The 24158-nt window shown below is 48.9% G+C and overlaps 1 protein-coding gene across 6 annotated transcripts in view; it reads left to right on the top strand.

Annotated features, from left to right (window-relative positions):
* The window catches only part of Larp4B (La-related protein 4B), a 95956-nt gene that overhangs the window by 12114 nt on the left and 59684 nt on the right, over nt 1-24158 (top strand). For 2 of the 6 annotated variants that reach the window (XM_065453217.2, XM_065453218.2), the window contains exons 2-3: nt 87-159; nt 20697-20747. In XM_065453217.2, coding sequence (XP_065309289.2) covers nt 106-159; nt 20697-20747 — 105 coding nt within the window. In that variant the 5' untranslated portion in view covers nt 87-105. Of the gene's footprint in view, nt 1-86; nt 160-19357; nt 19514-20696; nt 20748-24158 lie in introns of those variants that run through there. The other 4 variants (XM_065453219.2, XM_065453220.2, XM_065453215.2 and 1 more) reach the window with 3 other exon arrangements.

Here is a 24158-nt window from a genome sequence, read left to right on the forward strand (position 1 = left end):
GCGTCCTCCGTGAATTATTTATCATTTTTTGTGTGCATTTATGGTAACAAATACGTTTCCTCTTATCTCTGTCTTGACTTTTTCAGCAAACATCTGACTTATCCCATGACCTCTGACCTTGGAGACAGACAGGATATTTGTTCCACCCTGCAACAGACAGTAAGTTGCTATTTACCTCAACCTTTTTATTTACTGTCATGTTTGCAAGTGCAGCTATATTGATGTCAGAAACAGATCTGTCAACCATCAACATTAGTTTGCATAGCAGTGCAAGAGGGATGAGTCTACTGGATGTTCCTGTACACAGCATAACTCATGAAGGGGCACTACAGAGAAGTGCTGAATGTGCTTAGCCTGATAAAGTACTCTATCAAAATTTAGTTTGGCAGTAAGTGCTGATTATAGAAGCAAAAAATAAGGCCAAGCTTATTTTTTTCTTACCAGAACTTCAGCACAGATATGTAAGTGGGACATCACACATTTCAAAGCATCGTCCCGTATTTGGCTTGTTTCAGTGCAGTATAAATGTTTTTGACACTTTCTAAGTTCAATCTTTGACGCCTTTAGAATACAATGTCGTCTGTGTCTATTGATAACAAAAATTAACTGTGCCCGAGCTGTTCTGGAAACTCCAAAACTGAGTCACCACTGGTATTTTCTTTTTGCCTCCTGTCATGGTAAGAGTGGCCTTTTGGTATTGTAAAGCATAATTTATGTACTAGTACAGCTCAACCTATTTGTGTCTTGACTTTAACTTGCTCATGCGGTGGCTAGGCATTACCTTATGTTGCTGCAATGCCCACAAAACAGGCAAGAAAGGCTTGAAATATTGGCCCTTGTAGTAGCCTTAACATGCCTAAATATTTGGGTTTTTTTTTTAACTGTATTTATATATCGGACAGTTCTATGTGAAACCATTAGAATAGAAAGGACATGTTACCTTGCAGACTTGTACAGGTTACAGAAAAAAAGTAACATATTACAGTTACTTCCTTGAAAACAGTAATTGATAGTGTAGATGTTCTGTACTTTGTTATATCATGTAGCAAAAACCTATTATTGCTAGTTGCTCACTTACTCTGTAGACCGTCACAAAACGTTCAGCTTCGAATCTTTGTTTGCATTTGGTGGAATTGCTATAGCCCATGTTTCGGAAGATTGGTTCAAGAGTATTCCCATTAATTTATTCCTTATACATTGGTGATAGAGTGGATGTAAGTTTGCATGTGAGTCGGAGTGAATGTGCGTAGATAACATGTGAGAAACTTACTATGTCAAGAAGCCGTGCTACTCTTTTTGTCACTGTGTAATGAGCGCTACACTCTTGCAAACATACCAGAGTTCAAGTCCTTTCTTTGGAGGATAGCAATACAGTGATGGCGGAGGAATAAATTTTTATCCTTGAAGACCGTGCATTGCAAAAGCTTGACACATCCAATCTAATCCTTATGTAGCAGCAGTTTGTGAACTTGGCCACACAAACTTGTCTGGTCTGCCAGTCACTATTTTTGCAGCCAGCTACTGCGCACGTCTGTCTTCTCTTTCCACGTTTTGCAGCATGAATGGAGCACGGTGTGTTAGCAAACACGCAGTTGCGTTTCGGACAGCTGATCGCGTAGCAGCAAGGCAAAAGCGATAATGGTTTCGTATTTGTGCGCTTTCGCTGAGACAATGTGCGCCTTGGCACCATAAGTGACATCTCATTCCTCTAGAGCAAACTGGTCTTTGAAAAGCGTCTATAGAGGTTTTCATCCATTTGGACACTGTAGTTGTCTACAAATTTAAGTGCTCAACGCTAGATCGCCTGTATAGCTTGTTTCATTCAAATGTAACTTGTTACATGTAATTGGTTACTGAAGAAAGTAATTGTGTGAAATCACCAAGCACAGTTGAGAGCACAGGGGTTTTATTTGTACATCCCTTCACTTGATCTATTCCATCATCTAGCTCCTCTCCCTCATTTCTCAAGCTGTAACCCGCTACTCATTATGTCTAAGACCAGCAACGTGCCAGAAGAAAGTTTTGCCACAGATGAGCCCTGTGGTCAAGTGGCCATGGTCTCTTGAAGAGCTCAGACAGAGGTGTTGATAATAGGAGCTGGTTTGATCCTTGCGATACAACTGTGTCTTCACGCCCATTGCACAGGATTGTGAAATGTTCAGAATGTTTGATGACGGGGAAAAGACCTTTGTAGTTGGGCTGAAGAGAACCACGAGCCATGTCAACACGGGCAAAAACATGCAAGAATGTTTGCCGGTTTGAGGGTAGGAAAATTTGCTTATTTGTGTGAGCAGAAGTTCGCGGTGGAGACAAGTTGTGCATGAAAATGCGTGTACACTAGACGAAAGATGTATCCGAAACATTCGGCATAGTTACCGGGCTGATGAGGTCACTGGGCATATGGAAAGTGCAGCCGTAAACCATCTCAACTACAGAGCAGGTGAGTTCTGGTTGGAGTGTTGACTGAAGGCCGAGCAGCACGATTGGAAGGTAGGTGCGATACCCAATCCTCCACGTGAAGCTGAGTGGTGAGTGCAGCTTTCAAGTGTCGATGTAGCCTCTTGACAATGCCGTTAGATGCAGGATGGTAAGCAGATGTGTGAATGCGTGCACAACCCAGAAGGGATGTTACAGACAGGAAAAGTGCTGACCCAAACTGTATGCCTCAATCAGTGGTCACCGTTGATAGCCCACCAAAATGGCTAATCCATGTAGACAGAAAAGTATTGCCAACTGCCTTGGCATTGGAGCTGCTTGGAGCTGCTTCAGGCCACCGTGCATACTTATCAATACGCATAAGCAAATACGTATAACCACGGCACGGTGGCAAAGGGCCAACAATGTCCAAATGAATGGTGTCGAAACATGCATCAAGGAGAGAGAATTTGCCCAATGGAGGCTTGGTGTGTCATTGCAGCTTGATACGTTGACATGCTGTACAAGTGCGGACCCAGTCGTGTATATCAGCATGTGTGCCTGGCCAAACATAACCTTCGGTGATGAGGTGTTGCATGGCACATATGCCTGCATGGCAGATTGAGTGCAGTGTATCAAACACAGCACAACGAATAAGAGCAGGAGCATGAATGTGGGTACTGTTAGATAAAATGTCGCACCAGAGTGTTACGTCATGGTCGGCAAAGTTGACTGGCTCCAAGTGGGGGGATGTCGAAGGTCAGAGTTGTGGAAGGTGGGCAGAACGTTACGTGGCGTTGACGGTACTACAACTGAGCATCCGCTATCCTCTTACGGCTGCCTTTTGACATAGCCTATGTCTTGTGAATTCGGCAATAAAAGCAAGACGCCGGAGCTCTAGGAGTATGGGTGGCACTGCAGGAATGTAAAGCCAAAACAAGTGATTTGTGGTCGGAAAGAATTATAAATTGTCGCCCTTCAAGAAAGTACCCGAAATGCTTCTCTGCGAGGTAGGCCATGAGGAGCTCCTGTCCGAAAGTATTGTATCGGCATTCAGTGTTGCGTAACTTGTAGAAAAAGGAGATGGGAGCCCATGCACCATTAATCCACTGATGAAGAGCAGCTCCCATGGCTTCCAAAGAAGTGTCCACTATAAGGCTAGCGGGCGCAGTCTGTGAAGGATGATGCAGGAGGGCGGCTTCTGCAAGCTCGGTCTTAACAGTGGAGAAAGCTTGATCAAGATGGTGTTCCAAGGAAGCGCGGTATACTTGGCCTTCGAAATGGAAAGGAGTGCTTCAAGAGGCTGCAGCAACTTAGAGCATGCAGGGATGAAATGGCGATAAGTCCGAGAAGAGTTGCAAGCTATGTGTGGACTTTGGTGGTGGGTAGTCAATGATGGCCTGAACCGTGTCCGGCAGCAAAGTGATGCCATGATTGGTGACATGATATCCGAGAAAGTCGATCCCTGGAACCCCAAACTGACATTTGTCAACATTGATGAGTAGATTGTAATCACAAAGTCGAATGAACAGCTTATGTAGATGTGCTTTGTGGTTTCAGCATCGCTGCTGGCGACGAGATCATCGATGTTGGCAAAACAAAATGGTAACCCTCTGGTGACTTCGTCTGTAAAACGCTGAAAGGTTTTAACTGCACTACACAAACCGAAAAGCATGCATAAATACTCAAAAAGGCCAAATGGGGTAGTTATAGCAGTTTTTGGAATGTCGGCTGACTCAATGAGAATCTTTTGATAAGCTGATAAGCCCTCACAAAATATATTTTCTAATATATTGTTGTGCCAGTTAAAAAGGCATGCAATTCTGAATATTGGGTAGTGGGTATCGGTCGGGAACAGTGACCGCATTCGTTGCACGATAATCACCACAGGGTTGTTTGTCATTGTTCTTCTTAGGCACCATGTGTAGTGCTGATGACCGCTAGCTTGATGACGGACGAATGATTTTTAGTTGCAACATATGCTCGAATTCATTGCAGGTAACTCGAAGTTTGTGGGGACTGAGTCGGCGAGGGGCGACAGTGAATAGGCAGTCTTGTGGTAACCATACAATGGGTTACAGTGTGCTTAGGGGCTTTATCCATCAGAGACTGTGTAGTAATCTTCAGAAACTGTTTGAGTAGAGCTGCATACAATGAGGTAGGCAGTTTGATGAAAGTAAGGCTGAGAGCAGTAGTGTGCAACTGAAAACCATTGACTGACATACACATGTGCACTTGGTCTAGGTTAGCTTACAGAACCTCGGGCCTCCCCACTCTGCTGTTCCACGGAACCTATCAGTGCCGGTGACAACCTTTCTCGAGGAAGTCGCTCCAAAAACTGTTTTTACTTAGTCGCTCTTGTAAATGTTTCGTTGTTACTCTATACTCTCTGCTAACCTTTGCGCCTGCTCTTTCGTGTCCACCTCTCTTCCACTGCTGATTGTTGTTCTGGTGTCCGTAGACTGTGCTGGACAGATAGTGGATTAATTTAATTCCCTTTCTATCTGTGTGTTTATAGACACAAAGCTACATTTACTGTTTCAAGCCTAGAACCTTGCTTTAGCAGGCCCGTACTTTGCAGAATGCTAAAAAAAGAAAAGTAGACACTAGGAACGAAAAGAAACCAAACCATTTGACTATCAGTGTCACTCCAGGTTCTGTCCACTTGAGTCTCAATCGGTCTTTATTACAAGTGTTGTGTTCGGACGAAATTGTGAGCTCTGTAGTCTGCAGGACATCTACTGAGACGGTTTTCGAAGCAGTGGCCCACACTCGTGTGACAGCCACGTCAAAAGTGGCAGTGGCAGACGAGTTGCCAAGCAGATCACCTGTCGTGGCGTCACAACACGGACAGACCGGAGCGTGCTGTAATGGCGAAAAACAGATTTTTTTCCCTTTTCCCAAACATGACTGAGTGGTGTCGCCTGGTGGAAGAATCTGAACTACATAGAAGATGGCGGCTGTGATATTCTATCCATAAGTGTATGTGGTCATAACTGCAAACTCTGAATTTTCCATAAAATTTAGTGTCATGTTCTCCCGAACATAAGTTCTGTTCAGAAAAGGGTTTCACTCACCAGTCTCCGAACCTTCCATTGAAAGTCTTTTAATGGTGAAAGAGCGCCAGAATGGTAGTTGTGTCAATTAAGTTTATACAAAGAAGTTCGTGAAGCAGGCAAAATGGGCTACAGCAAAGTCATTGTGATTTAAAAATGATGTGTTCCTTGTCAACCGGTTCTATTCCAAAATCTCTGCTGCTCGTCTGCTGCTTCTAAAGGTAAATCTTTCTTAATAAAGTGCAAATGTACTGTTAAATACGGACCTTTTTCCTGGCATCACTCGAGTTCACCAGACCACATCCAATTGCCGTCGCACCTAATTAAAGTGCGCAGAAGCGCGTCTAACACGTTCCTGGATCTATCAGACATGTTGGTGACCCCCACCTCGTGCACCGCAGGTCGAGCTATTGTCCCCCTGCTTGACTTCTCCCGAAAGTGCCACGGGAGCCTGGCATGGTTCCAGGTAATCTTGGTCCCGAGTGAAGCTGTTTTTCAGCTCTGAAAGGCCGCTCGAAAACAACCAGTCTTTCCCCGCTGAGCGCTCGCAAATCTGGAGGCCACGCCGTGGCAAGTCACCCCTCACGAGCCGATTGCGAGGGCAGTTGCAGACCAGGAGGCAACACCAGTGGCAGGTCATCCCTCGGTCAGTGGAACCCTTGGAGCGACCCCCTGAACCGAATGTGACTGCACTGGCATGGGTGCCTACCATTGGAAGAAAATGACAACACCTGAGCAGGCTCGATGATTGACCAAAAATGACGTGACCCCGAGGCACCGAAGGGGTTAAAGGGAAGCTGAAGCGTTTTCCAGAAAAAAATTAGTGAAGAGCTGTACCTAATGGTTTTCAACCCTCCGAATTCAAATATCGCATCGAAATTGAGTGAAAGAAAGCGCAAACAGATTTTATTTCGACGAATAGTGCAGCAGCACACTCGGGCAGCTCACGCGCCTCGTTTCTGCCTCTGATTGGTCGGGCACCTCGTGACGTCAACATTGGTGTTCGTCCGCACCGGCCACTGCTGCCACACATGAAGCACGGTGCAAGGTGGTTTGGCGTTGTGGTTTGGTGAGACGGTAATGGTAAATTTCGAGAGCTTGTGTTTCTCTGAGGAGTTCGGCGTTGCTCCCTTCATGCATACTGTTAAGAATGACGAGCCGCTAAGCAAGATTGCCACCTTGCCACCCGATTACGACAAGGGGTGCAAGACGCGCATTCCGCTCCCTCTCCGTCACTGCAGCTAGGAGGCGTTCGAAGAAGCGGCCTTTGTGCTGAAAACCCGCTTCCTTCCTCCAGCCCCATCGACATTGTGACGGGACGAGTTCGGTGTGTGGACAATGATTCCAGAGTTCCCCAACGCGGAGCTGATTTGACAAGCTGCCGCGGGAACGACGTATTTTTGTGCTTCTCACGGTTCGGAGTGGCACGGAACAACGAGCGATCCTCGATCGGCAACGATAGTTCCCGGAACGGCACCCGCCAACGCCGTCGTCGGGCATCAGAGCGCGGTTGCCTTTGTGTACGTAAACTGTTCTGCAGAGCAGCGGCGCGTTGGTGATGAGTAAACGAACAGTCGCCGCGTCGTAGGACCGGCGGATCGAGTGTATAAAAACTGTGGTTGTGCGAATGCTGAGGACACTTCTCTTGAGCAGTCATATTAGACTGAATCACTTCTCTCATGCAGTCATGTTGGACTGATACACTTTTTCTCAAGCAGTCATGTTAGACTGAGTTAATTTCTGTAAATAAACCCCTTTTTCCTCGTTCTCGATGAGAAGCAGTTCTTCACTTCATCAACGATCTCAGCGTAAATAAGTTGGACGACGGCATGGGCCAGCTACCTTCGAATTCATGCCGTACTCCAATCTTGGCAAAGGACCACGGACGATGGGATTAAGCCCCCAATCCTGACAACTGGCTGACAGCGGTGAGATGGACTTTGCGACATGGTGCTGTATCTGCGGTGAGTGCTTGGTTTTTGCTTTGACTCTCTAGGCTTCATTTTGTGGTTGTTCCGTTTAGAACAGTAGGGAAGCTAGATTGTTGTGTGTTAGCTAGGTTGTGTTTACCTAGCTTGATTTAGAGAGCAGAATCAAGGCAGTAAAACAGCAGTCATGGAGTTAAGGACACTGCTGAGAGACGAGTTGTTGATTGTTGGTGAGGAACTGGGCCTAGATGTACGCAAGGAAATGCTCAAATCGGAATTATTGGAGCTAATTTCCAATCAGGCCAGTGAGCAAGATATTGAAATGGGATTGGAACTTCTCAAAAAGAGAGAGAAACGGGAAAAAGAAAGAGAAGAACGGGACAGAGAAAACCGAGAGAGAGAGGAACGCGATAAAGATCGCGAGTTTCAGTTAAGGAAAATGCAACTTGAACTTGAAAGCAAACGTTTGGAGTTGCCTCAAGGAAGTGAAGGCGCTCTGGGTCGATCAAGTGAGGCAGAATCGTACCGCATGGACAGGCTATTAAAGCCATTTGAGGTCGGGACCGACATAGGCTTGTTCCTAAGCAATTTTGAAAGGACTTGCGAGAAGATGAACTTCGGCCCGAGTACATGGCCACAGCGGTTGCTGTCTATGTTGCCGTGTGAGGCGGCGGAAGTAATCGCCAGACTGAGTGTGCAGGATGCATATGATTATGCAAAAGTTAAGGCTAGTCTCCTGAAGAAATACCGCCTTTCGGCCGAAGCTTTTCGGCAAAGGTTTAGGAGCACAGGCAAGAAAGATAGCGAGGGCTATCCGGAGTTTGCATATAGCTTAAAGGCCAACCTAGTCGAGTGGCTTAAAAGCGCGGAAGCGTACGACAGCAGAGACATGATCATTGAATGCATGTGTCTAGAGCAGTTTTACAAAACCATCCCCCAAGCTGTGAAACTGTGGGTGCAAGACAGAGGTAATGTAAACACTGTGGAAAGGGCGGCTGAATTAGCCGAAGAGTACGCAACCCGTAGAAAGTTGAACGCCGAGGAGGGAAACTGGGACGGTCGAAATGGACCGCGGAAACCATTTCCGTTCAAAAAGGGTGCGCAAACTAGACGATCCGAGCCTGTAGACCTGGCGGAAAAGCCCGCAGAAAAGAGCGAGGAGAAACTTAACGGAGAAACCGCACAAAAAGAACAGAAAAGAAAATTCGAATCTGTTAGATCAATTCGCTGTTACAAATGCCACAAACTGGGACATATAGCTGTAAACTGCGAGAAGTCTAGCGTAGTTTTTTCCTACGTGGAGGAAAAAGATGAGAATATGGAACTTTTAAGTCCATATCTCCACGACCTGCAAGTTAATGGAAAACCATGCCGAGTGCTAAGAGACAGTGCCGCCACGCTGGACATTGTCCATCCGTCTTACGTGATGGTAGATGACTTCACCGGAGAAGTAGCGTGGATAAAACAGGTTGTAGAAGAACACAGCGTGTGTCTGCCCATGGCCAAAGTCAAAATCAGTGGACCATTCGGGGAGCTAGAGACTGAGGCTGCAGTTTCCAAATTTTTGTCACTGGAGTATCCCTACATCTTTTCGAATCGTTCGAATCAGTTACTGCGTGACAGAGGGCTCAAACTGGGAGAGGGCATAGTACAGGCATTGACCCGAGGCCAAGCTCGTAAGATCGCGGCGCTTTCGGCTGAAAATGCTCAAGCTCCTCCAGCGGAAGCAGAAAAGGGGATAACTTCAATACCCGAATCCGAGCTAGGCCCGAGGGACAAAAGAACAGTTGAGGAGAGCCTGCCAGCTGACCAGCTCAATGAGAGCGTAGCACTAGAGTGTCCGAGTTCTAGCCTGCAGGAAGAGCAAGCAGACGCGTTCACAAGCGAGACAGGGTCGTTATTATCACCGGCCTCAAAGAACTTTGATCAACTCTTACGCGTGGATAGAGAGTCACTGGCAGCTGAGCAAAAGAATGATGAGAGCTTAGCTAAATTACGTGACACAGCTAAAGAAGGCATTGCTAGGCGCAACGTAACGATACATGAGAGAGGAGGATTGTTGTATCAGCATTACAGAGATCGAAAGGGTAAGATTTTAGATCAGTTAGTCATACCTACTAAGTATAGGGAGGACCTTTTGAGTCTTTGTCATGGAAATGGGTGGTCCGGCCACCTAGGCATAAACAAATCAAAGGAAAGATTGCTTATGGAATACTACTGGCCTGGCTGTTTCAAAGATGTAGAAAACTTTGTAAGATCATGCGACGCCTGCCAGCGTTCTGGTAAACCAGGAGAGACTTGGAAAGCTCCACTGAAGGTAGTGCCCTTAATAACAGAGCCTTTCAGACGGCTTGTAATAGACACGGTAGGGCCTCTTCCAAAAACAAAATCAGGCTACAGGTACTTGTTTACCATGCTGTGTCCGGCTACCAAGTTTCCAGAAGCAATCCCTTTGAAAGAGCTCAGCTCCACTGAAGTAGTAGACGCGCTTTTGACAGTGTTTGCACGAGTTGGGTTTCCAGCCGAAATTCAGGCAGATCAAGGGTCAGTATTCACGAGCGCATTGACTTCCACATTCTTGCAAAAGTGCGGGGTAAAGTTAATACACAGTTCTGTCTATCACCCTCAGTCAAACAGTGTAGAGAGGTGGCATTCGGTGCTTAAGCGAGTTTTGCGTGCGCTCTGTTACGAGCACAAGGAGGACTGGGAGAACTGTCTGCCGGCAACTTTGTTTGCTTTGCGAACGGTTCCACATGAGGCGACAGGGTTCTCACCAGCAGAACTAGTGTATGGGAGGACACTCCGGTCTCCACTGAGAATGTTAAGAGAGATGTGGAAGGAAAGAGGGGAGAGTCCAACAGTGGTTGAATACGTGCTAAATTTACTGGAACGGCTAAGCGCAACCCAGAAATTAGTCGGAAAGAACTTGGCAACAGCTCAAATGAACGCCAAAGTCTATTACGACAAGAATACGAGGCTTCGTACGTTTGAAGCCGGCTTAACGATGAAAGCGGAAAAGTGTAGGTTCGGTTGTTCACAGGTTACTTATCTGGGCCATGTTGTCGGTCAGGACATGAGATGGCCGGCTGAGCTGAAAATAGCGACGATTGGAGATTTTTCTCAGCCGCGCCCGAAAACGGACCTTCGTTCATTTTTGGGACTTGTGGGGTACTATCAACGGTACATTCCGAATTACTCGCAATTGGCAAGTCCATTAACAGACGCCCTCCGAAAGGGAGCACCGAGTAACGTACACTGGGATAAGGACAAGGAGAACGCTTTCCAAAGTTTGAAAACGCTATTGGTTTCTCGCCCTGTGCTTCGCGCGCCAGACTACACAAAGGAATTCATAGTTCAATGCGACGCAAGCGACAGAGGTATGGGCGTGGTACTTAGTCAGGTCGGCGACGATAACGAGGAGCATCCTATCCTCTATGCCAGCCGTAAACTAAATGTAAGAGAGCAAGCCTACAGCGCTTCAGAGAAGGAATACGCTTGTTTGGTTTGGGCCGCCCAGAAGTTGTCGTGTTACTTGTACGGAGCGAAGTTCATCTTCGAGACCGACCACTGTCCTCTGACGTGGCTCAATCAAATGTCACACAAAAACGGCCGCTTGCTCCGATGGAGCCTCACTCTCCAAGAGTACAACTTCTCCGTTAGATATAAGAAGGGAAAGTTGCATAGCAATGCGGATGGTTTGAGCAGGCTAATTTGAATTCTGCGTTTGAGGGTCCCGCCTAAATTTTAGGGTTACTAGTGTTAATTTTATTAAGCGAAGAAGATCCCCTCTCATTTGGCAGGATTCCCTCCATGATTGCTGAATGTGTCAGCAGGAATTTGCTTCAGAAATTGGCATAGCGAAATGCAGCATTTTTTTTTTGCTTCTGCACTTATGTTGTTGTTTTTTGAAGCCTAGCGAGTCTAAAGTGAGAGCCAATGCACGTCATCTCGGCGCAGAGCCGTGTTGTGGGGTTCATTTTGCAGTTGCCTGTCCTTGTTGGATGTTTTGGGGCGGTGACATCAATGCACAAGTGGTCGCTGCGAGCCAAGACATCAATCCCCCCCTGACCAGCAGCCGTTCTCTACCTGCCTAGCGGTTGTCAGCGCTAGACAGTCGAGATTTTTCGGGCCATGGAGACGCTGTTAAGAATGACGAGCCGCTAAGCAAGATTGCCACCTTGCCACCCGATTACGACAAGGGGTGCAAGACGCGCATTCCGCTCCCTCTCCGTCACTGCAGCTAGGAGGCGTTCGAAGAAGCGGCCTTTGTGCTGAAAACCCGCTTCCTTCCTCCAGCCCCATCGACATTGTGACGGGATGAGTTCGGTGTGTGGACAATGATTCCAGAGTTCCCCAACGCAGAGCTGATTTGACACGCCTGGACAAGCTGCCGCGGGAACGACGTATTTTTGTGCTTCTCACGGTTCGGAGTGGCACGGAACAACGAGCGACCCTCGATCGGCAACGATAGTTCCCGGAACGGCACCCGCCAACGCCGTCGTCGGGCATCAGAGCGCGGTTGCCTTTGTGTACGTAAACTGTTCTGCAGAGCAGCGGCGCGTTGGTGATGAGTAAACGAACAGTCGCCGCGTCGTAGGACCGGCGGATCGAGTGTATAAAAACTGTGGTTGTGCGAATGCTGAGGACACTTCTCTTGAGCAGTCATGTTAGACTGAGACACTTCTCTTGAGCAGTCATGTTAGACTGAATCACTTCTCTCATGCAGTCATGTTGGACTGATACACTTTTTCTCAAGCAGTTATGTTAGACTGAGTTAATTTCTGTAACTAAACCCCTTTTTCCTCGTTCTCGATGAGAAGCAGTTCTTCACTTCATCAACGATCTCAGCGTAAATAAGTTGGACGACGGCATGGGCCAGCTACCTTCGAATTCATGCCGTACTCCAATCTTGGCAAAGGACCACGGACGATGGGATTAAGCCCCCAATCCTGACAATACGTAGCCGGCCTCTCCAATAAGCAAAAGATGCTGGTAGCAAGCAGTACTTTCGACGCGAACGAAAGCACTGTGTTAGCATCTCCTTGTGTTAGAAATGTTCTTTGGTGAGCATGTTTTTTGCAAAACTGTATTCAGCGATCCAGTGAGTTCATTTCTGGGCAAACAACTGTACTGCTATGTTCCTGCATGCCTCCTCGTGGAACTTAAGGAGGTATGTGATCGTCGACATTTGTGCGCTGCCCCAAAGCTGTCGGCAATCTACACAGACGGTTTACATGCGGGAAAAGTTTTCCGGCTCTTGTACCACGTGTAGTGGCCTTCATCATCACGCCATCCGCACGGTACTCGCAACCGGAAAGGCGGCGAATTCCGTCGGCTACAGGAGACGGCCGGTTTCTCTCTGTGCGCGAGGGGGAGCGGAGCGTCCCGGCATGCGCCTGCTTTCAAACACACGAAACTTTACAGTTGCACTGCATTATGGTAGCTGCATGTTGGCTGTTTCACAACACACATGCGAATAGAAAATTAACGGCGGTTTGCAATGAAACCTGATTCAAGGGTGGGAGATGAACATGCACCTTCCGTTCAGCGTGCTAACACGAAGGAGCTAGCAATAAATCAAAATCCAGGTTTGGACGAGTTCATGTATTCAGAAGGTCTTCCAAGACCAGTTGCCATCAGTCCACCCGCACTCGTCCCGCCTTTGTGCGTTCGTTGCCTCAACCTTCTCGCGCTGCGTTTAGAAAGCCTGCTAGCAGAAAGCCGTACTCTCACTCATTCATGCATTATTGATAAACTCTGGTAGTAATCGTTGTCATGGAAGTGGTTAGAGCACAGCACTGTAGCTCTTGGGCGCTTGAAATTCTTTCGATTCACAGCAGCCTCCCACTTAGCTGCAAGCTTCTTGTCTTCCGGGGAGTAATGGAACATTGTCGCGGCCGCTGGTGTTCGTGCAGCCGTAGGCTGCACAGAATGCCGGCATGATCGGCCCACCACTTCAATTGATGCTGCGCACGTCAACTACCACTCTACATACACACAAACAAATGAATGCAGGCTCGAGCGAGGCAGATTATGACGGCATGCACGCAGAAACGAGTGTGGTCAGGCACGTGCGCAGCGACTGCAAAGGAGTGGAACACCAGTTCTGACGTCACTACGCCGCGGTTTCTGGTCTCCGCTCGCAGCATGCGGCGCTGGACGGGGGGGCGGAGCGACAGCGCAATTTTAACCAGCAATTGCGTCGTTCCTAAATGAAAAATCCCGCCCAAAATTTTACGTGCGTGGTTTATAAGGTTCCCACATTCGTATATGAGCGTCTTATTGAATTCGACAGACTCTTCAGCTTCCCTTTAAAAGCGGGAGACAGGGAGCCGAGAGAAGCATTCCTTCATTCATCTCTTTCGGGCTTCTTGCCACGAGCCACAGTGTCTGATTTGCTGCCGGCCATCAATGACCTTATGACTGTTAATTACTTTGTGTTGTTTCTGTAAATAATGTAAATGAGCCTCCAATTTCATCTCAACATCCTCCTTAACGTCGGCCAACTCCCACACTCAACGTCGAGATCCAATAGTACCCCACGCAAGGCGAGTGTTACATGCAAGCTTTAAAGAAAAATGAAATTTGCCTCCTCTCTACTTTTCCTACCTTCTATCTTTGGCTTCGTGTCTGTGGGATTTCTACGAATTTGAAGTTCACAGGTTGGTGGGTATGTATGTTCACCTAAGAAGTGTAATTTCTTGATTTTTGCTTGTGAACTTGCGCTTGGTTATCCTGCTGTTACGTTTAAATTGACCATGGTGGAAAGCATGTGTGCTCCAGATTCATTTGGCTGAACTAACCGTAAACGTTATGGCATTTCAGAGGCCACCATTCTGCTATACAAGCACCAGCAAGAGGGCTTTTAATTTACTGCACACTTTTGACTTGAGTCAGTTTCTATAGACTACCTTCCACAATAGCCCAATGGCTATGGCATTGTGTTGCTAAGCTTGAGGTCATAGGTTGAACCCCGGCTGTGATGGCTCCATTTTTACGAGGGTGAAATGCCAAAAATGTTTATCTACTTGGATTGGATTATGAGACAGGCCTTATAATCGGAACTTAATTTAGGCACATAAAGCCCCATAATTTAATTACCATGGACAGACTTGTGGGACATTTAAATTTGTACTAAGGAAAATGTCTGCATGCACTTACTCTGCATTAAGGAGATTTGTGTGTACAGCATGACTGACGACTGTTAATGGCACACACACACTGCAGAGCAGATCTGAAATGCAAACATTCAGAATAATGTGGCTTTTTGGAAACTACTACTTTCGTGGAACACCTTTAGTTGATTACTTTTGCATTAGTGCTGCAGAACCAGAGGCTACCTCCATTTTTCTGCTGATACGCTTGAGGTGCAAAATATTTTAGTCGGGAAAGTGTGCGCAGTGTAAAAAAATATTTTGCCTTTCTGTGCAACGTAATATACGTAAAGGCTTAGGTACACATAACTTTAGGGAAAAGCAAGTGAAAGTCTATATGTACTTCATTTTATGCTCCTAGCTTTGTTTGCTACATCTTGTTCCTTTCCCTAATGGTGCCTACCAGCACTACTGAAATGTAGTTGCGGATTGGTGTGAACAAAGTGGCATGCAAATCAGTTTTAATAAAACAGTTGCTATGACAGTAACCACAAAGAAAAAGCCACTATTTCATACGTACTAAATTGCCAATAAAAATATTCCGTCCGTGACGTCTGTCAAATATCTAGGACTAACTATCGCAAGCAACTTAATATGGAAGAAGCATTTGAAGAACGTTCGCACAACAGCATTTAAGAAACTTTGCTTCCTGCGCAGGAAATTGACTTGCCATCAAGTGTTAAACTCGAGGCATACCGCACTACAGTTCGACCAGTCCCCAAGTGTGCTTCCACAGTTCGGGACTCGCACTATGAAGATATTGCACAAGTAGAACGAATTCAGCACCTTGCTGCTAGATTTATTGTATCTGGATCTTCATCTGTTACTGATATGCTGCAGTGACTGAATCTGGAGCCCCTCCCTGTCCGACGAAAGATTGCAAGACTAAGAATGCTTTATTTGATCCATCGTAACAGAATTAGTCTGCTGCATGAAACTTGTCTTTCCCGGGCACAACACAGGTCATATATAATTAATCACTCGAATGTTATCCGGCTGTATTTGGCAAGGATGAAGATATTTCAAAAGTTTTTTTCCGCGCACTATTGAAGAGTGGAATTGTCTCCCAGCGTCTATTGTTGATCATACAAATGTAAATGCCGTTGTGAATTCTTTGACATTGCACTTGATGGGGAAAAAAAAGAAACTCAGCTGCTGCCTGCAGTATTTTGAAAATAAATAAAGAAGTTCTCAAATATGCTTTTAGCCTTTGGCTGAGTAAAGAGATGCATGAAATAGCAGGAATAAATTGTTGCTTCAGTAGAAGTTACTCAACTTTATGGATTTAAATACATAGACAGCATTTCAGAATATTTGCATTTTATTGTTAAGTCATTTGGTGCAACAATGAAACAGAATTGAAAGAAAATTATTCCAAGGCCTGGTGCCCAATTTTTTTTTTTTGTGCTGCTAATGGTTTATAGCCATTAATTACAATACGGGGCTATTCGTGCAAGCAGAGCAGTTATATCAGTGCTCTGCTGGAGCTTTAACATTTGGTGATCTAGGGTTTGACAATGGGGGTTCCAGGGTGGCCAATTATGTTGTCGCTAGCACTACGGCACACATGGGGCTGTATTTTGCTGAGTTGTGGCTTACTTGATAGGTAGCGAAGCTGCCCGGAGAAATTCAAGTTCTTTTTTTTTCTTTTAATTTTTTTTTTCTGGAAGCCACTTCATCAATTAGTCAATGCCATCATACATGAGGGCCTGTGTCAGCTTAAGAGTTGAGTGGCTGTTTGTTTATGCTGTTATGTCAGCCAGGCCTTGCTGAGTTATGTAGGGTTGACCATATATTAATCTTTGAGACCAAATTGAATACGAAATGGATATTCAGTACTTTGTGAATAATTAATAGTGGTTTTTACCTTTACTTTAAAACAGTGTTCACATTCTGGTATTAATAATGGCAGCAAATTTGTCATTACTTTGCACATTAGGAAGCCTTGCTTATTAAAGGCACAAAGGGATCATTAGAAACATATGTATGAGGGATGTTCCAAAAGTAAGTTTCATAGTTTATTTTCACGCTGAAACGTTATTGAGAAAAAAAAAAGAAAAATGCCATGCCATCATGAACTATATGCCTTGCACTATTTTTCCACATAGTCACCACTGACATTGAGACATTTGTTATAGCGTGCAATCGGTTCGAAGAAACCACTCCGGTAAAACTCGGTGCTCTACGATGCGAGGAATTGTCGCACAGCCTGCTCCACCTCAGCATTGTTTTGCAAGGGATGTACGAAGAGGGCAGCTTTCAGTGCAGCAAACTGTAGAAAGTCCGGTGGAGCAAGGTCGGGGCTGTAGGGTAGGTGGTCCAATCTCTCCCATCTGAAGCGACGAATCTGATCTGGTGTGAGCCTTGTTGTGTGTGGTTTTGCATTGTCTTCCGAGAGTACAACACCTTCACTCAAAAGCCCGGGTTTCTTTTGTTGTATGATGGAACTCGAGTTTGATCAGGGTGTCGTGGTAGCGTGCCGCATTGATGGCCCCTTCATGGAGAAAATCATGATTTCTACTCATAACATTGGGCACACTGGTCTGTTACTCTTTCTTAGCGTTCTGCACGTGTGTTATTCCTCCTCAGCTGACGCGTCTTCTGTTGTTGAATCGGGAACAGGCGTAGATTTTTATAGCGATTGTTTGCTTCACCAGGTGTACCATCTACTCTTTCAAAAGAAATGAGGAAAGTTACTTTCGGACTGTCCCTCATAGTTTGCATATGGAGGATTCTTTTGAGAGTGGGAATTATTGCAGTTTGGCTCGTAAAATCTTAATCCCTGAGCGAGATAACTTGCTCGACTACCACTATGAATCTTCCCATTTTGTATGCCTACTAGAGCGGTGTAAATGAAATTTCTCTGAATTTCATTTGCACAGGGGGAACCCGTGTAAACCTAGGGACCTTCATTCCCTCTGTGACAGTTACGAGCCTTCAGGGTGGAACTCGGATATATACCAGGGCAGTGCTTGAAGTCAAGGGGGAGCCTGTGGGGGCGGGGGCACTTTTTAAGAAGGGTGCTCACCCCCCTCCCCATTTTTGGTAGGTCAACTGTAGCGCAGCACCCATCGACAGGTGCTGGAGGCGACTTTATTAACAGTGGTTCCTTGTTCGGGACAATTCTAACTCCAATTTTTCAGTTCAGGATTTAATTGATTAAACTCATCAGTGATATATATGAGCGTGCTGAGTGTGCGCGCACTGTACTGGGGGTATTCTGTAAGAGTCCACCTAGTGGACTGTCCATTTCGGCTGCTGATTGGATGCAGCTATACTTGAGAGGGAGACGAGCGGCCCTAGCCATTCAGCAGCGGCTGAAATAGACAATCCACTAGGTGCTCTTACAGAATACCCCCCTCCCCTGGTTGCCGACCTATGGGGGAGCCCTACACTGGAGGGATGCCTTATGCCCTGTAACCAGCGGGCGTAGTCTGCAAGTGTCCGCTAAAGCCCAGTTTAAGGGGCTTTAGTGTCCGCCTAGTGGTTTAACCATTTCGGCTGCTGCTGAAGTGCGGATTGGCTGGGGTACAAACGAGGAGGCAGGCGCCCTTGGCGTCTCTTCTTCTCGCTCGTACAGCTCCAGCCAATCACCGTTGGCCGAAATGGACAGTCCACTGTACTCGCGGACAACTTTCTGCGGCAATGAAGGGAAAGCTACGGGGGCGGAGCCTCTGCACATGTGTTACCGCGCCAAGTACACTGCCAGCGTTTGACAGTGCTTATGGTTGCTCGGAACAGACGCTGAATCGACGCAGCTTCCACGTGTGACAGTTCCGCGTTTGCCCAGACGCGGAAGGGAACAGCCGTAAAATCAGTAAACGTTTACATTCGGTGATGTGTTTTGACCTATTTAACTACTGCTAATAAGGTGTTTGTTCTCACTTCCCGAGCTTAAACTACCGTGGATGAAAACACAGGACTCTTTTCAGAAGCGCTCTCTTGTGCGCGCTTTGCCTCCGTAAGTTTCCCTTCATTGCCACAGAAAGTTGTCCGCATGTGTAGGTGGACAGGCGCTGCTCCTGCGCCAAGCGTTTGGCGCGAAGACGTGTGTACCTCGGGCGTGAGTCGGCGCCTGCTCGACGGCGCATGTAACATGCGGGGTTTTTCGGGAGTATAAATACCTGTGCGTGCTTGTTTGTTTTCGCAATTCACAGGCAGCGTTTCCGGGCCGCACCGATAATGACCTTGGAGGTCGCCGCGGGCGGTTGGGGAGCAAGGTGTTCGCCAGAGGCGTTCTTCCTCCGCCTCGGGGGGGCACGCGGGGCTTCGGGCCACTTCTGGCCGGACGAACGCGTGGCGACGCACGAAAGCGGGACGCCGGCACCTCCTTCCTCTGGCGAAAAACGGTTTCCGTCTCGGCCGCCATCTCACGAGTTTCGGTTTTGGCGTTTGTTCACTAGTCTACAGCAGTCCGCGCGCTAAGTTCAACTGAACCTTGATGGGAGCATCTCTTTTGCCGCAGCGTGGTCACGAGAGACTGCGTTGCGAGTGATAAGTGAGGCCTGTGCTTGCCGCACAGCGCTGGTGAGTGGCGCGCGTCGAGGGGGGCGTGTTGCCCGCGCGCTGGCGACCCTGTTGCGCCTACCTCGTGGCGCGGCGTAGCCCCTCTCGTGTGGGCATAGCGCGTTTTGTCGGTCAGCCGTTTGTTGCGGAAGTGCGACGGAGGAGCTCGCTCGTCCCGCGGTGGGGAGGGCTGCCGCGGTGTGAGCTGGCGGAGGAGGAGGGGGGCGAGAGGAGGAGGAGGCGTTGCCAGGGGCGACGTCAGCGCCGCGGTCCGTCCGTGCCGCAGCGGCGGCCGTCGGGACAGCCGTGGGGCTGGCTCCGGAGTCAGCCGCGGTCCCGGGCCATGGTCGAGCCCTACATCGGAGGCGCCCTGCACCCCGCAGCCTGGGACTGGCCGCCGGGGGCCCCGCTCTGCTGTGCCGCGTACAGCCCGCGCTGCTTCATCATCCAGAAGGTGCGCAGTGAGCTCCGCTCTCTCGGTGCGGCCCCAGCGGCCGGCGAGCCGCGCTACCAGATGGTTCGCCAGCGCCGGCCTCCAGCCGACGTGGATGGCGTGGAAACGCGGTCGCCGCGTCGTGCCCGGCGCACCACGATCGGTTCACGCCGCCGGAATCCGCTCGGCTCGCGCGCTCTAGGGCCGCGGGGGGACTGCCGCCGCGGCTGGGCCTACTGTCCCACGGAAACCCCTTCCCGCCCTCTCTTCCTCCCCCCCCCCCCTCCTGTCATGCAGCCGACAATGCTGCCGTATGTGCCCGCATAGCGCGACTCTGGCACGATCAACAGGTGTTGTTCTCGCGCTGTCCAACTCGGCGGCGCGACGTGTGGCTGTGCGTCTTTTCCTTGGGCGAGTTGGTTATTTTGGTGTCTGCTGCTGCTGCTACACGCTCGGTCGCCCCGCTGGTCAAGTGGCGCCCGTACCGTTTATGTGCGTGTCTGTGTATGTGTGTATGTGCGTGCTCTTTGGTAGCCCCACCATCGTGTGGTTGCCGGCGCAGATTGTCGAGCCTGCCGGACGGCGCGCTGGATCTGTGCGCGCGGCGTAGTCGTCGTTCCCTGGCCTCCTCTCCTTAACTTTATATATATATTGCGTGAACGTCTCCATTGCGATGATTACTGTGCTCTCATAGAACGCTTGCGCGGTCGTCCTGTAAAGCGCATGGCAGTGCAGTACGCAGGGAGCTTTCTCCACCTGACGTCTCTCCCGTGTTTCGCTTCTTTACGTTTAGCGCCGCGCGCGTGAATATGCAAGAAACCGTAGACGTGGCGGTGACCGCGTCGCCTCCGTAGTCTGTTGGATTTCGCGCTCACTATGGTGGCGGTGCCCATTTTGATTTTTCACCCCCAGCCTTCCACCTCCAGCGCGGTATATGTTGGGGGAGCTCCTACAAACTTCTCGATTGTGTGCCGCCCGAGTTACTTCTCGCCGCATCCTATCATTTTCCTTTCCACCTGTGCGGCGTTCGCGCTACTCAAGAGAGCGCGATATTTCGTTAGCGCAGTCGGTGCAGCGATAGTTTTTGACGGTTCTGCGCGCTAATGACTTGTCTCTTGTCCCGATCGCGCGCACTTAATCGTCGTTACCGTGTCGTTTTGCTCTGTTTTGATTTCTTTCTGTGTTTTTCTTCGCATTTTTACAGAATTCCGGCAGTGCCGCATCGGATCGCATGTATTTGGACAAGTACATTGACGTAAGTGTGGCAGCAGCAGTCAGAGACGTACGCCCTCTGATGTTTAACGCGCCGTCTGACGTTGGTCTTCACCCCCTTTTCCGCGATTTAGGGTTTCTGCAGCTCATGGCAATTCACACTCCGTTCGCTTAGGGCGGGTGAGTCGCGAGAGAACACCGTTTTGCTGCTACGTGGTCGTCGTCTTCGTAATTTTTGTCCCCTGCAGTCGGCTTCAGTGTGAAAGACCGCACAGCTCACGCTTTTTTGTGGCCACTCTTCCTCGTTGGGGATTCATTGTAGCTTGGTCGAAGAGGAAGCGCGCGTTGTTGGTGCCAGAGATAGGTTGTCAGTAGAGCCTGGCTGTTCGTCTGCTATTACGTCAATTGGAACGCATCGAAGGGCCGCCGCGGGGCGCAGTGCGTCGACCGAGGCGTGACACGGGGGGCGACCGAATTTTGAAGCGCGTCGCGGAACGGTGACAGTTTCGGATGTTTGACATCTTCGGCAGGTGTCAATTTCCCGACACTTTCAGTGGCCGCTTTAAACTTACGGTGTGCCCTGACGAACGGGCGATGTTGCATTTCTTTGTTGGCGAAACGTTCGCGTACGTTTGCGTACTTTAAGTGACCTAGAGGTGGTGAACTTATTCTACTGCGCCGTCTCTCGTGGCCCAGGCGGTGGGTCGTCGTCAATCAGTACAACTGTATCGCAACGAAACACGTTACGACTTTCAGATATCTCGTGGCGAGATGCGAACATCGTAAATGTGCTTCGCGAGAAAATTGCCGCAGCCTCGTTCCCTCGCTCAGCTTCGCACTTGGGCTCCAAGATGAATCGCATGCGTCGTGCTTTGCGTCGATGGTCCGCGTAGCCCTCGATTCGGCGTCGTCGCCGAAGCGGTGCTACACGGCGGGGCGATCGTGCCGACCCCGCCTGCAGGCGGGAACAGCGGAGTGGTCGCCCATTACATGGAGGTGGCGCGCTTTCGCTAAATACACGCCGTCCCAAGGCCACAAGCGTTAGTGTCCGCGTGGCTCCTCGATGCAGCTAGGGCTAAAGGCTAAGACCTTAGGCTAAAGCTCTTGGATGTCGTTAGAAGTATACGAAGACGCGCGGACATGTTCAGCTTAAAGTGCGACCGTGTCCACCCCGAAAACACGACACTGCGTTGCCTTCGCCTGTACGCTGCCGGAAATAGCAGCTAGAGAGGCTGGAAGCAAGTGGGATTTTTTTTTCTCTAGTCCGTTAGTAGATAATCCGTAAATTCTAATGGTTGTGTGATGCCCTAGCAAGTTTCGTGTCGTTTATGAATAGAGAACAAACGTTTCGACGTCTCGCTAACCTTCAGGGTTCGCGATTATGAACAGCGTGGCAGATAATACCCCTGTCAGACTGCAGATTTAGTGACACTTGCCAATGACATCTAGTGACACTTGCTCTGAAGTGCCCTTGCCAGCGAGTGTGTGTTAAACGAACTCGCTTCGCCTTGCAATAGCAGTGCTTCAAGAATACATAAATTAGCGCTCGCAGCGGAGTCGGCACTACTTCTAAGATTCATTTTTCGTGATTTCATCTAATAAGCGTCTTTATGAAATTAGTGAAGCCAAAATAACCTTGAAACGCTCATTTTTGGTGGAATCCGCCAGTTTGACTCTGTGTTTTGGTAGACTCAGAAATGGGTGCGTTAATGAGTTCGATATTCTCGTTTTCTTATTCCAAAACTTCTAAATAAGCATTTCTTCTTGTAAGAAGAGTAACCGTTTCCAAAAACTCGAAATCCAAAGATACGGACGAAGCTCTGCAATTCTGAACCGTCATTGTCATCAATCCCGAATGACACTTCGTTTTACCGTCTAGCACCATGCCACCGAAATACGACACTCGGCGAGGCAAAGCGCACTCGCTCGAAGTGTCAACTAAATTAGCCTGTCTGGCTTGGGCGTCCGTCGCGGCAGTGCGGGTGAATGTCGCCGCGTCCAGTGTCGGGAGTCCGGCTAAGGAAACGCCAGGAAGTTTTGGTATTCCGTGTACAGGCGGCCTTGCGTGCTGGTGACGCACGCGCAGTTGACGCCTCGCACGAGCGGGCCACTGTAGCGCATGGCCGAAGTACAGCAGCCGCCGCCCGAGTGCGCTTCTGCCGATGTCGGCCCCGGGCGATCAGCGCGAGCTTCCGGCGGGCAACCCGTGCAAGTTTTTTTTACCCGAGTGTTCCGACACGAAGCGACACGTCGGTAGGTTTTTCGAGAAGTGTGCATGTGTGTATGAGTTTGGGGGGGGGGGAGGGGGGGGGCTGGATCGGCCTTATTTTGCCGGAGATTGCGAGTTAATGAAAGCGCAGTTTAATTGTCTGGTTCGGGGTGGCCTCCTCTGTATATTCGCGGGTGCGGAAATAACCGGGCACATTTTCTTTCCGTTCTGTTTGGCGCAGCGAGCGAGATCCAGTTCACACTGAAACGGGCACGAATCGGTGGGCGGCGTTCGGAACGTTTTCCGATTCCTCGTTCGCCCGCCCGCCTATAGCTTTCGCCGCTCGAGGCAGTGTGTCGCCGGTCGAGGTTGTTGCCGCTTTCACATTTTGTTCGGCGATGTAAGTCCGCCTATAACGGTCGGCGGACGAGGCAGCGGCGGAAATGCCCGTGGTCATTTTCCGCCTGCGAGTCGTCGCTGGAATCTCCCGCAGGTGCTCAACGGCTGTGTCGTTGCTCTGCCGAGCACGAGGAGGTTTCGGGTTCGATTCCGGCCGCGTTCCTGTAAGGGTGGAATTTCAAAGACATCCGTGGTACCGGAGGGGGGGGGGGGGGGTGCAGTGGCATTTGTTAGGTGCACGTTGAAGCTGGTGAATATTCATTTGGAGCCTTCGGCGTTCCACTGTGCATATTCTGGACGGCAACCCAGCCCCGCAGTTCAATTGAGTCGTCGTTCGAAAGACGCCAGTGCGCGATTCCTGAGCGAACTCACTCGGCGACGGAGCGTTGCGCGCGCGTGACGCAAACGCGGAAGTGACGTTGCAGCTGATCAAACGCTCGTTGTCCGCGTACGCGGTGGCCCTTGCACGGACGGCGTTGGTTGCGTTTGCTTTCCGCCCACCTTCTCTCTTTCTTGCGAAGGCGTGTAATAGTGAGTGACGATATGTCCCTTTCATTCACTGCGTCTCCATGCGTAGACGCAACTTGCTTTTGAATCTTCCGACTAGCGGCGACGAGGAAAAAAAAATCTTAAAACGTAGAGCCGAATGTGAAACCATAACCCCCTGCTAGCCAAGAACGGTGTCGTGTAAGTCCCTTCAGTGTGTAGGGCGATGCAAAAGTGTAATGGGCAGCTAGCAGGGAGGGAAACAGTACCTTTCTCACACTGGAAAACGTCTTTATTATACTTTTTGTTTTCACGGATGCTTCTTTTTATTACATCATGCTGATGTAAACAGCATCAATG

This window comes from Dermacentor albipictus, chromosome 1 (genome assembly GCF_038994185.2).
Source record: "Dermacentor albipictus isolate Rhodes 1998 colony chromosome 1, USDA_Dalb.pri_finalv2, whole genome shotgun sequence".
Lineage (NCBI taxonomy): Eukaryota > Metazoa > Arthropoda > Arachnida > Ixodida > Ixodidae > Dermacentor > Dermacentor albipictus.